Raw genomic sequence first — 15,737 nt, 5'->3', positions numbered from 1 at the left:
TGGGATCTCTATCCCCCACAATGTACTTCGGCATTCCATGATGCTTGAACACTTGTGCAAGATATATTTTAACCATATGCTCAGCTTTGATAGTCTTTTTGACCGGCAAGAAGTAAGCTGGTGTGCTAAACCTGTCCACAATTGTCTAAATAGCATCATTATCCTCTTGGGTCCGTGGCAAATCCATAATGAGATTCATTGTAATACTTTCCCATGGCTCCGTCGGAATAGGCAATGGTTGAAGCAAACCTGGTCCCTTTTGCCTATCAAGTTTCACCTTTGACAGGTGATACATGCACGTACATGTGTCTCTATGTCCTTCCACATACTTGGCCAAAAGAAATACCGCTCAATCATGTGCGTAGTGAAAGAGTGCATAGAGCGGAAGCAAATAAGCACTAGAGTGTGGTGAGTAGAGTACGAGAGAGAGAGAGAGAGAGAGAGAGAGAGAGAGAGAGAGAGAGATGGAACAACTATGCTGAATATACTGAAGTGATACAGTCCCAAGCAAGAGACATAAGTAGTCTCATAAGTGAGGGAGTGAAAGATAGACTAGGCAAGATGAAAAAGTGAGAGGCTAACCCACCTATTTATAGGTAGGGAGAGCTGGCCGACTGGAACTGCAAAAGCTGGCCGACTGGGAAAAAGGCATCCAGGATGGGAAAAATCCCATAAAAATATATAAAATAAGGGTGGCCAGCCCACAATCAAGGGCCATGCAAAAGGGACCAAAAGGACACCAAACATGGGCAGAAACTGGGGATGAATGTGCTACCACGTAGTAGGCATTATGCCTCTATGACCAGCATATGGAGGAGCATGGCACTCGTCCAAAACCTTTTGCCTCAAGTCAGACACCACACATGCAATTATCTTTCATGAGATAACCCTCTTTGATCACATATGAGGCATGTGCATGACCAACCATCAAATCAGTCCAAATAGTGGCAAAATCAGCATCCGTATGCTACAAATCACGCATGGCAGACAAGTAGGCAAGTGAAATAGCTGCTACATACGGCATTCTTGACAATGCATCTACCTCTACATTTTTCTTTTCTGGGGTGTGTAAGATCTGAAAATGAAACATACAGAGGAAATTGGCCATCCTCATATGCTTCTTCGATAATTTAGTTTGGGTAAGAAAATACCTCAAACTCTCGTGATCTGTCTTCACAGTGAAATTAGTCTCCATATGGTAAGTGCATGAATTACAGCCAAGAGCTCTTTGTCATAAATGCCAAGAGAGAGCTCTGCATCATGTAATCTACAGCTCTCATAAGCAATTGCATGTCTCTCTTGATTTAGGACAGCTCCTATGCAATTTCCAGATGCATCACATTCCACACTAAAAGGCTTTTGCAAATCCGGAATGATAAACACTGGACCATGAGTAATTGCATCTTTTGATTTGAGGAATGCATCCCTCTCTACATTAGTCCATTTGAATGTGGCCTTCTTCTTTATCAAATCATGCAAAGGAGAAGCAATCCATGCAAAGTGCCGAATGAACCTACGGTAGTAAGAGCATAATCCAAGAAAACTACGGATCTTATGCACCGATGTCAATTTGGGCCAATTCCGAATTGCATCAATCTATGTGGGATCCATCCGCACTCCACCTTTGGACACAATATGCCCAAGATAATGTATCTATGACAAAAAGAACTCACTCTTCTTTGCATTTATGAAGAGTTTCTGCTTACGGAGTTCTTTAAAAACAAGAGCCAAATGAGCTTTATAATCTTCTTCGGTCTTTGAGAAGACTAGGATGCCATCAAAAAAGATACCTGCAAATTTCTTGTACCCACGGAATATGCGATCCATCATTCTATTGAATGTAACCGGGGGCATTCATAAGACCAAAAGGCATAACAAGATACTCATGAAGCCCAAATGCTATCGTGAAAGCAGTTTTGTGTACATCCTAAGGTACCACACGCACTTGATGATACCCACTCTTGAGATCAATTCGGCTAAAGCATGTTGATTCATCCAACTTATCAAGGATGTCGTCTATGCGTGGAATCGGAAAACGATTCTTGATGGTAAGCTTATTTAAAGCTCTATAATCCAAAGGATCCATCCTTCTTTTGAACCATAGAGGACGGGTGAACAATATGGGGAAGAGCTTGGCTGAACTAATCCCTTCTCAAGAAGCTCGTTTACTTGCTTCATGATCTCCTCTTTTTGGGATGCACTTACATGATAGGCTAGCCTACTAGGTGGTGAGCTACCCGGCACAAGGTCAATGCGATGATCTTCCGGTCGTATAGATGGCAACTCATCAGCAAAACAATCATTGTACTCTTTCAAGAATTTCAGCCTATCATTACTAAGAGTGTTTACATGCACATTATTTTCCTAACATGATCCCGTACAAAAATCAAGTACACAAAAACACTCTTTTTCAGTACTTTCTTAATTTGTACATGAGATACAAGGGGAATGGTATCACTCTCTTTACCAGTATCAATTACATGTTCTCAGCCTTTATGCATGAAGGTGATCCTGTTGGTCTTGTAAGCCTTGTAGGGATCAATGCGTGTATGCCAAGGCTTTCCAAACAATACATAACAACCATTCAAAGGCGCTACAAGAAAATCCTCATGGTCGACATAGCCTTGAATGTGTATGCGATAATAGGTATAACCTGCACTTCTCTACCAACAAAGGCAGCCCTTGCTTCAATTTGAGGATCCATGTCCTCCACTTCAATACCCAAAGTAGTTGCCATCTGTGTAGATATGAAGTTATCAATTGCACAATCATCAAACATAAACAAAGCGGGCTGGTCCTTAAGCTGTCCCCAAGCTTTACATACAACCCTGTCTTTGCTATCATGTGAAGTGTTTCCCTGCACATCCGGAACCATATGTGTTTGCATTATCACGCTGCTTCTTGTTTGGGCATGCATTTGCAATATGCTCCGTGCTACCGCAAGTAAAGCTTTCCCCTCGCTCATATATTGCTTTTTCTGCTCCGGAGTGTGACCACAGTCTCTCACTTTGAAGGGACGCTTCTTGGTAGAGTTATTTTCAGCCTTTGGACCATTGTTATCTTGGTTTTGGTCCTTTTTAGATGGCTGTCCATTATTTTGCAGGTTTTGGACAGCCCTCTCTTTGCCCTGAAATGAGGGTTTAGCCTTATTGGATCGACTCAATTTGAGTTCCAATTGCTCGGTGTGGCAGGGGCTGTTGCGATTAGTTGCTGTATGGTGTGACCAGGATACATTTGTAGTCTAGCTTTGTACATGGATTGCAATCCCGATTGAAACCTTCCCTTTCTTTCTGCCTCCGTGACATCCATAAATGGAGACACCTCCAAAAGCACTTTCCAAAACTTTTGCACATATGCATTCACTGTTTCCTCTCATTTTGCTTCACCCAATCCCACTTCATTGTTATCTCATTCAATACATTGGGAGGCGAGAATTGGGCATAGAACCTCTCCTTGAACTCTTTCCATGATCTAACAGGATTCGGTGAGAGCTTTCCGTGAGCCACTTCCTTTCCGCCTCGGTGACCTGCATAAATGGAGGCACCTCCAAAAGCAATTTCCAAAACTTTTGCACATATGCATTCACTGTTTCCCTCTCATTTTGCTTCACCGAATCCCACTTCATTGTTATCTCATTCAATACATTGGGAGGCAAGAATTGGGCATAGAATCTCTCCTTGAACTCTTCCCATGATCTAACAGGATTTGGTGAGAGCTTCTCCGTGAGCCACCAATGGGAAGCAGGTGCCTTTCATGAACATGCTTACATGCTGGATCATGGATTTCTGAGTGAAATCCTGATCACTGAAAGCAATATCAAACTCGGCAATGAAAGTAAGTGCCTTTGATATATCATATTTCCCATGATGTGTCAAACTTCACAGATTTGTCTTCGGCTTTGAAGTCACGAGCTTGCATCTCGACATGTTTTCTCGCATGTTTGTCCATTGGGACAGCCCTTGTGACTGGCATCATTTTAGGAGCAAAAGGTGATGCATTAGGCATAGATACATGTGCCCTGTAAGCATGAGGCATGGCTGTCTCCTCAACATGCATTGGTGCATTTGCACCCATAGCTTCTCCCTCACGAGCACACTCGAAGGCATGAGTGGCATATGAGATACGCATAATACCTCCACCAATAGAAAATTGCAGCCCAGGTTGCATGTGTTGTGCATGCACATTTTCAACCGGCAATGGCATTTGACATACATTTTGACCACTGCCATAAATGTTACATCCTTCACGGACTACATAAGGTACTCTTGCATGGCGTGAAGTCGCCGATGGTTTCTCTCCCATAGCATGAAGATTCATTCTCTTAGACATAAGTTCTTGTTCGAGCACCTGTGGGGATTCCAAGACATGTGGGATGGTTGCCTTTTTTGCATAGGCATCCTCGGTATGAGCTAAGTATGCACGTGCTGCATCGCTTGGTTGCATGTGCAACTCTTGACCAATCATTGCCATTGCATGATCCATATAAGATTCAGCTTTCTTGGCTTTTAAACGGTCATGTACCAATGGATCCTTGCGGTGGTAGAGCTTCAATTCTTCTTGATGTGCATGGAGAAGATCTTGCATATGAGTAAGCTTAGCCCTTAAGACTATGGACTCTTCTTCCTACATTTTTTCTTTGCCACGGGACGGCTGTTCCACATATTCATGTTCCCTAGTGTGCGCCACATGAGTCTGCTCATCCTGTAAAGCATTGGAGGCATGCATTTCATTGTCTCCGCCTGTTGTGTTAGCATCTCCAACATTCACTGTATGGCTGTCCATAGTGTTCCAAGCGTAGAGATAGCTAGTGTTTATGGTGATCGTCTCTCAACATTCACTGTATGCTTTGATAACTATGTAACTTGGTTGAACACAATGCTTATCATTACACTTAAATACACCAAGATTTAATGGACAAGCTCAATACAAAAAGTAATTTGCTGAATTGACAAGAGACACACAATGAGCCGGAACAGCTGGCCCCTCCCTCAAATAAAGTATATTGATCTTGGGAGAATCAAGTACATAGTGTCATGGGCACTTTTGACCAGATTTCCGTACCAATGCATATGAATACAGTATTGCAAACAAGGTGGTTGTCGGTGTAGACTTGCAACTCACACTACCCACTTAAGTGCCCATGTTCCCTACTATCTGCTCTGTATTGTTCCACCAACACACATGGTAGCAACAATCTGCAAGAGAGCACGTAGGACAAGAGAACACTACACAGGGTGTGTGATCTTGTGATCCGGTTCCTCCCTCTTGCTACTTGCTTCCATATTTAAACATAAAAGCTTACCAATTGCAAGTAGAGTCGTGCTCTAGGCAAGTACACGAGGTACCAGACCCAATGGAACACAATCCACCAGGCATTTCTGGGCATGTACACAGAGGCACAAGTCCTAACGGAAAGCCAATTCTACAATATCACATGAGTGGCGTCAATCCCCGGCATATACAATTGTCATGGACACCAGTCCAATGTACATACTGATGAGAAAGCACGGGTGTTAGACATATACATTAATTTAGTCCGAGGCAATTAGGTCTAGACCGGACATTATTCGTGTGTGCACGGGCAAGGGCCTAGTGGGCCAAGGTCCGTAGCTCGGGGGTTAGCCAAGGAGCGCGGGAATGGGAGCTAAGAGAGCGTTTCTAGACCTAATTGCCTCGGACTAAATTAATGTATATGTCTAACAACGGGTGGACCGATTGGGTGGCCAAATGGTGACAGAACACCCAAACTGCCACTTGTGTACTGTACGAACAATGCATCAGCAGGGAGAAGACAAGCTGTTGCTGCAGTTGACCAACAGGCAAAAAAGGACAATTGACGATCCTCTACTGCACGGCCTACTGTAAGGCGACCAGAGGAGAGAGAAAAAGGGGCTTCTGTATGGACTACTGCAGGTCGGCCAGTGGAGATGGAGATCTACTGCTGTACGGCCAACAATGTGTGCGCGTTTTGCCCCAGCTTTTCTTTGACCAGCCCTTGCTACCCTTAAAAAGAGTCTACCTCCTCTATATTAAGCGTATGCTTACTTTTTCCATTGCTAAAAGTGATAGCCTTTCCATAAATGTCATAAAGCTCCTCTTTTGGGGGCTAAAAACAGCTGCCATATATATATATATATATATAAAAGCTCGCATGATCCATGCAAAAGTGGGCGCTCTCTTGAAGTGTTCTCATATCTTAAAAATTCAGGTCCACCTCATGTGTATGCTCTTTTCCAAACCCTCATGTGTCCACCCACTTACAAATAAGTGTGAACAAGTACCCTTACAAACCATGTAAGTGAATAAAAATCCTGTAAACTCATGTCCTGTAATCCGCCTTCAGATAGAGACATGCTAGATAAACCTTCACACAGATTTTGCAACAAGTCGTGGCTTTACACAGGCGTCTTACATCATGTGACTTCCTTGCTTTTGTGGAAAATCCTTGTTCACACCTTGGCTGGTCAAGACTGGTGAAAGGACCAAATGGTGACAATTGATGCTAATAGCTTGGGATTGTTTGGTCATGTAGGTTTGCCCAATGGCATGTGTGGAGTTAATTTGTGCATGTGGGTTGTGAAGGTGGGGATGCTAGGCCACATGCTTTCACCTTGCTTGTGGGGTGATACTTTTTTTTTTATCCGAGAAAAGATCCTTTCATTAGTTATATAAAAACGCCCGTAGGGCTACAAAAGATCTCTCCTGCTCCTAAGAGAGAGAAGAGCAGCGAATACATCATGGCAGCCCGGGAGACTCTCCCTAGGTGCTGCAAAATACAAGCATCAGTACAAAGAACTGAGCGGCTAAATCATACAATAGGGGGGGGGAAGAGCCAAACAGGTGGCCTGTAGTGCCAACGAGGGGATCCCGTGTGTAAGGTGTAGAAACGGCCACAGCGCCAAGTGGTGTGAAAGGCCTGGCGCCGTAAGATCGCCTCATCCGAGTCTCCCCGGATGCGGTCGTACTGTCCTCGCAGGGTGTGGATCAACTCCTGCCAAATCCCCCGTACAGTCTCTGCTGGTGGCTCCAATCTCCCCTCAAAGGCCGTAAAGCACCGAGCCCTCCAGGTGAACCAGATGGTGAGGCTGCTGAGGAGCTCCCATCGTAAATCCCTCTCCTGTGTCCAGCTGGCGGACGAGAAATCCGGTGCCGGAACCAGGCGAGGCTGGCCCCTAATAAATCTGATGGCCTGACTGCCCTGCTCCATCTCATAGCCCATAGCAGGCCCTGACGAAGTCGACCAAGCAGCGGCACCCCACGTAAACATACCCTCTGGAGAGAGGGGGGCCAGAATACGCAGCATCCGTAGCCAAATCTGCTGTGCCTGAGGGCAGTCCCAAAGGCAATGTCTCTGTGTCTCCATAGGGTGGCCGCATCGGATGCAGGCCGCCGGAAGACCGCTGTAAACAAGCCAAGTGCCAACTGCTGAGCCCCTGTGGGCGACCAGCCACTGAAAAGCCGAGATCCTGCGGGCCTGCCGACTAGCCCAGAGCCGAGCCCAGAAATCCTCCAGGAACTCCTGTGAGAGTCCCTGCAATCGCCAATGCCCCGCTGCCGCTGGAGAAACCGTCCTCCTCGCCGTCAAAATATGCCGTCCCAGCCAAACAGTATACTGGAAAAAGGTGATCTCTGTGGCCTCAAGGGATGCATAAGGATCATGCCACTCGTACTCCCCGGGGTCCCACTGTAGCCGGGCCAAGGGGCGCGCTGCATATGCCCATATGCGCCAATCTGGGAGCACATCAGCAGGGTCGGGGTCAATATGCCACTTCCGAGAAGCGGCAGCCACTACCCGAATCCTCTGAAAGGTGCACTCTGCAACCAAAGGCGACTCCACCTCCACTCTCTGGAGTCTGCCCTCATCCTGAATCTCATAGTAGAGGCATCTGCCATCCTCAGTGCTAGCTCTGACAGCAATCAGGATCTCCAACTGTGTAAAGGCTCCCATCCACCGTGGGGCCACTGGCTCGAGAGGCGTGAACCACTCCTCTGTGAGTGCCTCCTGTATATCATCCCTCATAATCAACCCCCCTCTGAAGTGACTCAGCCTCTCCACCTGGATCTCCTCTGGTAGACTGCAGAAAGCCTGCTAGTCTCCAAAACTACGAGCGGGGCCTGCCGCTAAAGGTCCCCAGGCTAGACGAGGCCGAGAACCCAGCATATGACCCTGCTCCGTGCGAACCGCTGGGCTCCAGATGAGCGGCTGCCTGGCCCGCTCCTCAACACAAGAAGGAGGCCGCTGAGAGAGCCCCGGTCTCAGCAGCTCCCAAGCTCTCAGGATACTCAAAGCAAATCTGTCCTCCCATCCTCTACTGAGGCCTGTCCTCCTCATCTCTATGACGATCCAGCGAATCTCTGGTGCCCAAGTACCCCCTGCAGGGGGCGCCCGAGCCTGCAGTCGCTGCAAGAGGAGCTCTTTCCACGGCTCAGCGCCTGGAAGCAACCCCCGAACAATAAGCTTCCCCAATAAGGCTCTGCTCTGATCGACTGGATCTATAATGCCCAAACCGCCCTGAGCCAGCGGAAGTGTAATAACTGCCCATGCAACCTTTGCCCGAGCTGGCTGACCGTCCCGCCCAGACCACAGAAAGTTCCTGATCAGCCCTTGTACCTGGCTGATGCAAGAGCTCGAGAAAATCCAGCAAGACGTAATGTACCACATGGTCGCTAACAGCACCTGATTTGCCACCACCACCCTCCCAGCCAAGGATAGTCGAGCTGTACTCCAATACAATAGCTTCTTCCGAATGCTCAGAAGAAGCGAGGCAATCTGCTGCTCAGGTGACAAATCGAGGCCAATCTGGCATCCCAAATACCGCACTGCTGTGCCTGGAGGAATCCATCTAAAACCGGGGTCCGGGCTCCATGCCGGAGTGGGAGCACTACTGATCCAAAAGGCCACTGTCTTGCGCCAATTGATCAATGCTCCCGAAGCTGCACTAAAAACCTGGAGCGACTGCTCAGCCCGAATAAGATTGGCCTCTTGGCCATGCAAAAATAAGCCCGTGTCGTCTGCAAACTCAGCATCAAGCAAATCCTCCCCCCGGACTGGGAGCTGAAGTCCTCTCAAACCAACCTCCTCTGCTGTCAAATACATACTCATAGCCTCCGCAAAGAAGAGAAAAAGGAAAGGGGCGAGAGGACACCCCTGGCGGACTGATCTGGTCAGCTCAAAACTCGGCCCCCGTCCTCCTGCAATCAGCACCTGGCTGCGAGCTGTGGAATACAGAGCTGCCACCCCTCTGATCCATCCTGGCTCAAAGCCCAGGCGAAGCATAGTGCCCTCTAAGAATCCCCAATCAACTCTATCGTATGCCTTCTCAAAATCGAGACGCATCACGACCAAGTCCTCGCCAAGAAATCTAGCTCGGGCCGTCGCCTCCCAGAAAGTAAAGATGTTGTCAAGGATACTGCGCTCCTTGACAAATCCTGTCTGAGTAGCATGAATCTTACTTATTTATTCTGTGCATTAGATTGTGGCTTTCTTAAGGAGTGAACTCCATTCAGAGTTGTAGTGAAGTTGTCTAGTGCCTTAGATTGTTTTCTTACCAAGATGTAACCTCTGATCTTGCAGGTGAAAGTATGTGACATTTGTGGAGATCCTGGATTTGATGACTTCCTTGCTATTTGTATTCGATGCAATGAAGGGGCTGAACATTTGTTAGTATAATCCCTAACTAATTCTTAAGACTCACCTCAAGGCTTCGTACATCAAAACTTATTTGTGGAAGGAATACGATTACCATGCTAATGTACCCAAACTCTGTTTTTTAATCTGCCTCAGATATTGCATGGTGGCAACTCTTGATACTGTGCCTCTGGATTGGGTTTGTGAGGGATGTAAAGTAAAGGAGAAAAAAAATAGTGGGGAAAAAAGGTTTGCATGTGATGGGCTTCTTTCTACTCAGGCTCATAAAAAACAAAACGTAAGCAGAAAGTCATCCAGTTTCTCAATGATGATGGCCTTTGAGAATATCAGGTCCATTCAAAACTCTCCATCCAAGCAAAATTTTATTGACAATGGAGCAGAGCATTACATTTCTTTGCAGGCAGATGAAGCAGGTGAGTTTGTCAAGGACACATCAAGTGCTGGAACAAAACAGGTAGCCTCTAGAAGCAGTCCACCAAAGACTCATATAAAAAAGTTTGGAATTGGAAGCAAAGGTTCACCGAGCTTCACATCCAAAACCAGTGCTGAGAACATTGGGCTAAAGCCAAATCCTCCATCCAAGGGAATATTTGCTGAAAATGCTACTGCAGAGCATCTCATTGTTAGGGAGAAAAGTGAGACAACAGCTCCATTAGAAGGTGCACTGAGGGTGAGGGGGGCTTCTGGTCTGGTGGTACTGGCGGGAAGTGGATCTGCAAATGATACATTATGTCCAAGAACAGATAAGGTAGCCTCTAGAAGCAGACCACAAGATGATGTGGAAAAAATTATAAGAACAGATTTATCTAGCATTTCACCACAAACTATCACTAAGAAGATTGGGCCATCTTTGAACTCTCCATTCAAGGGAAAGTTTGCGGGTGAAGTAGCTCCTTCAGGAGGTATGAAGGGGCCTTGTCTGCTAAGGCCGGTGGAAGGTAAGGACACATCAAGTACTGGAATAGAGAAGTCAGTCTCTGAGAGAGGACTACACGATTATGAGGAAATTCTTGTCAGCAAAGGCTCAACCAACTTTCCATGTGAGGGAAAATCTTCTGACAAGGCAGGGCAGCACATTCTCAAGCAGGGAGGTGAAGCAGTAGCTGTATCATCTCGTCTGCTGAGGGGTCCTTCTGGTTGGCTAGTATCTGTGAAGGGAGAATATATGGCGGATGCATTAAATTCTGGAACAGATAATAAACTAGTGTCTGGGAGCAGAACAGCTCTTATACATCCCGAGTCAGCATTGAAGAGGAATGTTGATACTGCAGACACAGATGCTTCAAATAATATTAACTTTGCAGCTGATAGGCCCACTTCAGGGTCACACCGTGTTTTGTCTAAATCTGTGTCTATGAAAGCTGGGAATAGCCAGCCATCATTTTTGTTGCCTTCTAGACCAAAAAATCTGACAAGAAGTAAAAGTGCAACTGTACAATCATCTGTTATTGGGGTTGATGACACAACCAGAAAACCACCTAATCGAAGGGAAAATTTGGTAACTGTTCCTGGAAAGGAGCGCAATGATCACATCTTCCATGCAAGGCATGAAGCTTCCAATGGGATGGATAGTACCAAGTCAACATTGACTGGGTCAAGACCTCGCACACAGGCTGGTAGGCAGGCTCGCACCTTGGGCTTCAATGCGGTCTACTAATAGCACAAATTATGCTTGCTTTTTCCCTTGCTTTTATTTTGTATACAGCCTTCATTGTGTCCTTCAGTTTCTTTTCCTGGCAAGGTTGTGTGTTGATACCTTTGTTTTAACTGAAGTACTAATTTTGTTTTCATTACTAAACAGGTCTAGATACTGGTTTCAGAAATGTGAAGTATGTCCAATCCTCGAGAGATTCAGAAACTTCTCAATACTGGGGACAGAGAGCAGCTTCTCTCATAAGAGCTCATAGATGCCACAGATGTAATGAGGTGGGGCATCTTGCCGAGATGTGCAAAGGTATGAGCAGTGGGAGGCCGAGGGAATGGAGAACTAGTGAAATACCAGCTAGCGTGGACGAACAATCAGACCCAGTACAAGGAGACAGGCCTTCTTTGGCTTTTCAAAGACCTTTTGATGAGAGGAGACCTTTGAGACATGAGCTACAACCAAGAAAAGAAGAGAAATTTGTGAGGAATAGCTCAAGAGTAGAGTCATGTGCTGTAGATTGTGTAAAAATGTGTTTAAAACTGTCCCCAAAGACATCTGATCACACTCGAATTGATGAAAAATACAGACATGAGGTACAATCAAGAAAGGAAGCAAAATTTGAGAGGAATATTTCAAGATCAGAGAGGTCACACACCATAGATTGTGTGAAAATGGGCTCAAAACAATCTTCAAAGCCATCCGAGTACACTAGAGTTCATGAGAAGCAGATAGTACGAGTGCAAGGTCTGTATAGATGGAAGGCAGATGTTGCGGCATCAAGTCCACCTGCGCATCCTTCTCCTGTGACCTGCTCTGCAAAATTTGGCAAGCATTCTCCTTACCAAGGCAATGCCACCGCACAACAAGCTGGACCTGTTGAGGCGTTGATGGGTGGTTATCTGCAGGAGCCACAGTCAAACCAAGCGGTGCTCTCTACCCATTGTGGAAATGGAACATCACGAACTGACTTGGCATCCGACTCGGGTTTTGGATCTCAATGCCCAGGCACTGAGAACTTTTTCCTAGAAATACGCGCCGTTCCGGATGTTCAAACGCTGTGGAGGTGTGCTATTTTCGATTCATAATCTGATGATGATGCATTGGACATTTTTTTTCTTTCCCCAACTTATTTCGTGTTAGATATGCAGTGGTTGTTTCTATGTTTCTTCAAATACCAGCTGCTCAACATCTTACAAGGGAATGCAAGCTCATCCTTCTAATAGGGCTGACCCGAAAGTGTTCAAAGCAACGATGGCCTTACCGGTTGAGCTACACTTGGAAGAAATGAAGCGGGGAGTGGAAACCAATTCATGGCCAAGGTCTTTTCAAGAACATCCACCGACTGGTAACAGCATTGGCATATACTTTTTCCCCGTGGACATGGAAAGGTTTGACTCCAGAGATTTGAGAAGCTTAATTTGTGTGCATGTTTTGTAATTTAGCTATCAAATTTTTCTGCAATATGTACCTAGCTCCTTATTGCAAGCTGCTATTATGCAGTCATGATACATGGTACAAACCATTGCTTGATCGCTTGTCTGCTCATGATCTTGCCCTGAGAGTAAAGTTGGAGTTAGCACAGCTTCTCATATTTCCTTCCCAGCTATTGCCTGAAGGAGAGCGGTGTAAGCTTCACATGAGCACTCTGAGGTTCATCTCGGGTTTTTTCCTCATATTTCTCTTGGAGAAACGCTGAACTGCCTTGTATATTGTGTCCGGCTTTTGATGTCAGGCTGGGATGATAGGCAATACCTTTGGGGAGTATTCAGAACAAACAAGGACAAGGAAGCTGTAAAAGATTCTAGTCCTGGAGCACTGGTACCTTTGGGACCACTGCGTGGCAGAGAGCATGGGAATGATTCAGGATCTCCAAAAGGTATTGACATGGATGTGGATATGGTGAGTGGTTACCAGAGTTGGAGACTATGACTGCATCCCTTCTCCCTTTGCCCCCTGGTTTGCTACCTGCCCAGTCCCCTCTCCTTGAATAAAAGTGAGAAGTCTTAGAATGCATGGGCATCAAAGAGGTCATTTTTTCTGGTACGAAGGGGCTTAAGAGGAGAGAAACATACTGAAGATTTTACCTCGGATGGTAAAAACTTGCATAGAGGAAAGGAGTTGAATGCAAGGAAGAGAAGGTTTTACCTCGGATGGTAAAAACTTGCATAGGGGAAAGGAGTTGAATGCAAGGAAGAGAAGGTTTATCAACAAGACTATGCTGCCCAACCAAACTTTTGAAAGCAGTACTTTGAAGTGAATCAACATCAGAGTCTGTAGAGAGGTGGTGGTAGTTTTTGGGCAAAGAACCGAAAATCATTTTTGTTGATTGTGAGATGGAGCTTCCAGTGTGCAGATATCAGAAAGACTTTGCTCTTCAAACAAAGAGCTGTGATGAAATAGCAAGATCACAGCATAAGCAAATAGGTATTCATTAGCCCTTGCTTTGCAGAAGAAGTCTTTGTTTTTATCCTCTCTCTTGTAATCATTGATCTATTTTTTGGTAGGTTGATTGAATGCTCTGGACTGCTGTAGCAAGACGACTACCAGGACCTACACTGGTTATCTGCCTTGGCTTTTCCAATTGAGGAATCAAAGTACAGATCTAAACACACCAGAGCCCTGAAATAAATTATGTAGATGAGGAAAGTTTGTGTCCATCATAGCCATTGGTCAAGTGATTCAAAAACTTAGTAGTCATCTAATTGTAGACACTTATTACTGGTCCTTTAGGAAGAAGTCATATGGGACTCTAGACTAGGTGGTTCATGGATAACGATTAAAGCTGATTTCTTGTATATTTAGTGTAATACCTTTCTTCTCCAGAGGTGCTCATTCTTTTGCATTTTTGAGCTTGATGGTATGTGCTTTTAATGTTTGGGAGTGGCGCATATCTAAGCAATTCACAAATCTCTCTCTCTCTCTCTCTCTCTCTCTCTCTCTCTTTTGAGAGATTGAGCACTGATGATATTATTGAAATGCAACATGTATTTTCTCGATGACAGTGTTATAGACATTCTTTTTTAAGATAAGAAATGATTATGCCAAATGAAGTCAAGGATTGAGTCTCTTTTTACTAGAGGAGCTGTGTTTTTATTAGATGCAGGATTAGAAGTGGTAGAAGAATCTTATAGTTGATAAGAGATTTAGGATGGCCTCTTGTAATGGTGGCATGGCACGTGACTGATCATGCATGTAAGAAAAGCAGAAATTTGGAGTTTTGAAGGGAAATGGTGTGCATATCCCAAGAATATTTTGGCTATTTTTGGGTGTTTGCGAAATTGTTGAGGCTGTTGATGTGGCATTCGAGAGAGAGTCAATGAATGCTAGATGAAGCAAAACAATTTATGAGGCTCAGGCTAATAAGGTATAAACTAGTGATGAAGCTATTAGTGGTGGTAATGATTTAGGCCTAGCAAGTGAAGATAGGTTTATGAGGGTTTAGATGTGTCTTCAAGCACGGATGAATGTCATGGGATTCAAAGTGCTTGAGGCAATTCAGCCTTTGTAATGAAAGGTAAGCTTATTTTTTGATGTAATGTTTCAACGCGGAAGTTTGATGTTATGTTTTGACTCTGAACGTGGGAGTTTGTGTTCATTGAGCTAATTTTTTGGTGTTGGAACAACTCTTGGGTACATCTTGACATCTTGTTGTCTACACTAAGATTGCTCACATTGAGAATTGACACTCTTCCAAGGACTATTCTCAACATCATAAATTGGCACATCAATTGGTTGGTTGCTTGCTAGTTGGTGGAATTTTCACGATGTTGAAACCATCCTCTTTGTTGCCCGCATCACTAAGAACAAAGTCTATGTATATATCTATCATGATAATCGTTAGTGAAGAAAATGTATGTTGAGATATCGAGCTCATCTAATGAGGCAGTGGACACTGATGACTCGCATGGGGGATAGGTCCCACACTTACACCACTGGCATGGTTGGTGAGATCATGTGTGATATGCGACCAGTGGGATGACAGGTTGTGTGACAGTCATTCTAGAGACTGGCATAGTTATAGCGCCAGCTCATTTAGTTGGGTTCACACTATAGAGAACCCTAGTATGTATTTGGTTGAGTACCTTTTCATATGTGTGGACTCTTATCTTTGTATATGGTGTGTTGAGTGTTGTGTGAAGAAGAAGATTTTCAGCCTCATCTTGTGTGCTCTCTTTTAGGGTTTTGTGAGTGTGTATGTGCTTGCAAGAGCTCAAGCTCTCTTCTCCCTTGCATCTTTTCATGGTATTAGAGTCTAGTTCATGCTAAGGGCTGAGCTGCAAGCAAGAGAAACACAAGAAGCGGTACAAGGGTAAGAGCTTTATCTACTCTTTCTTATTTGTGTTGGCGATTACACCCTTGACGGGAGCTCTACGGGAGGCACCGACAAACGATCTCTGATTGAGGAGCTTTCTTCGCGGGAGTAAAGCTAAAGGATAAAATTTT

At 45.1% G+C, this 15,737-nt stretch overlaps 1 protein-coding gene across 7 annotated transcripts in view; it reads left to right on the top strand.

The window, feature by feature from the left end:
- LOC147630970 (uncharacterized) overlaps window positions 1-14,350 on the top strand; it is a 43,859-nt gene extending 29,509 nt beyond the window's left edge. For 2 of the 7 annotated variants that reach the window (XM_086809312.1, XM_086809315.1), the window contains exons 2-8: window positions 9,575-9,660; window positions 9,785-11,265; window positions 11,451-12,357; window positions 12,443-12,682; window positions 12,795-12,919; window positions 13,027-13,718; window positions 13,799-14,350. In XM_086809312.1, coding sequence (XP_086665438.1) covers window positions 9,575-9,660; window positions 9,785-11,265; window positions 11,451-12,357; window positions 12,443-12,682; window positions 12,795-12,919; window positions 13,027-13,223 — 3,036 coding nt within the window. In that variant the 3' untranslated portion in view covers window positions 13,224-13,718; window positions 13,799-14,350. Of the gene's footprint in view, window positions 1-9,574; window positions 9,665-9,784; window positions 11,266-11,450; window positions 12,358-12,434; window positions 12,683-12,794; window positions 12,920-13,026; window positions 13,719-13,798 lie in introns of all 7 variants that reach the window. The other 5 variants (XM_086809314.1, XM_086809316.1, XM_086809313.1 and 2 more) reach the window with 4 other exon arrangements.
- The last annotated feature ends 1,387 nt before the right edge of the window (window positions 14,351-15,737 follow it).

Source organism: Cibotium barometz, chromosome 15 (assembly GCF_041138505.1).
Source record: "Cibotium barometz isolate CiBa-2024 chromosome 15, ASM4113850v1, whole genome shotgun sequence".
NCBI lineage: Eukaryota > Viridiplantae > Streptophyta > Polypodiopsida > Cyatheales > Cibotiaceae > Cibotium > Cibotium barometz.
Note: the sequence above shows the minus strand (reverse complement) of the source record. Positions and strands in the feature narration are given on the sequence as shown.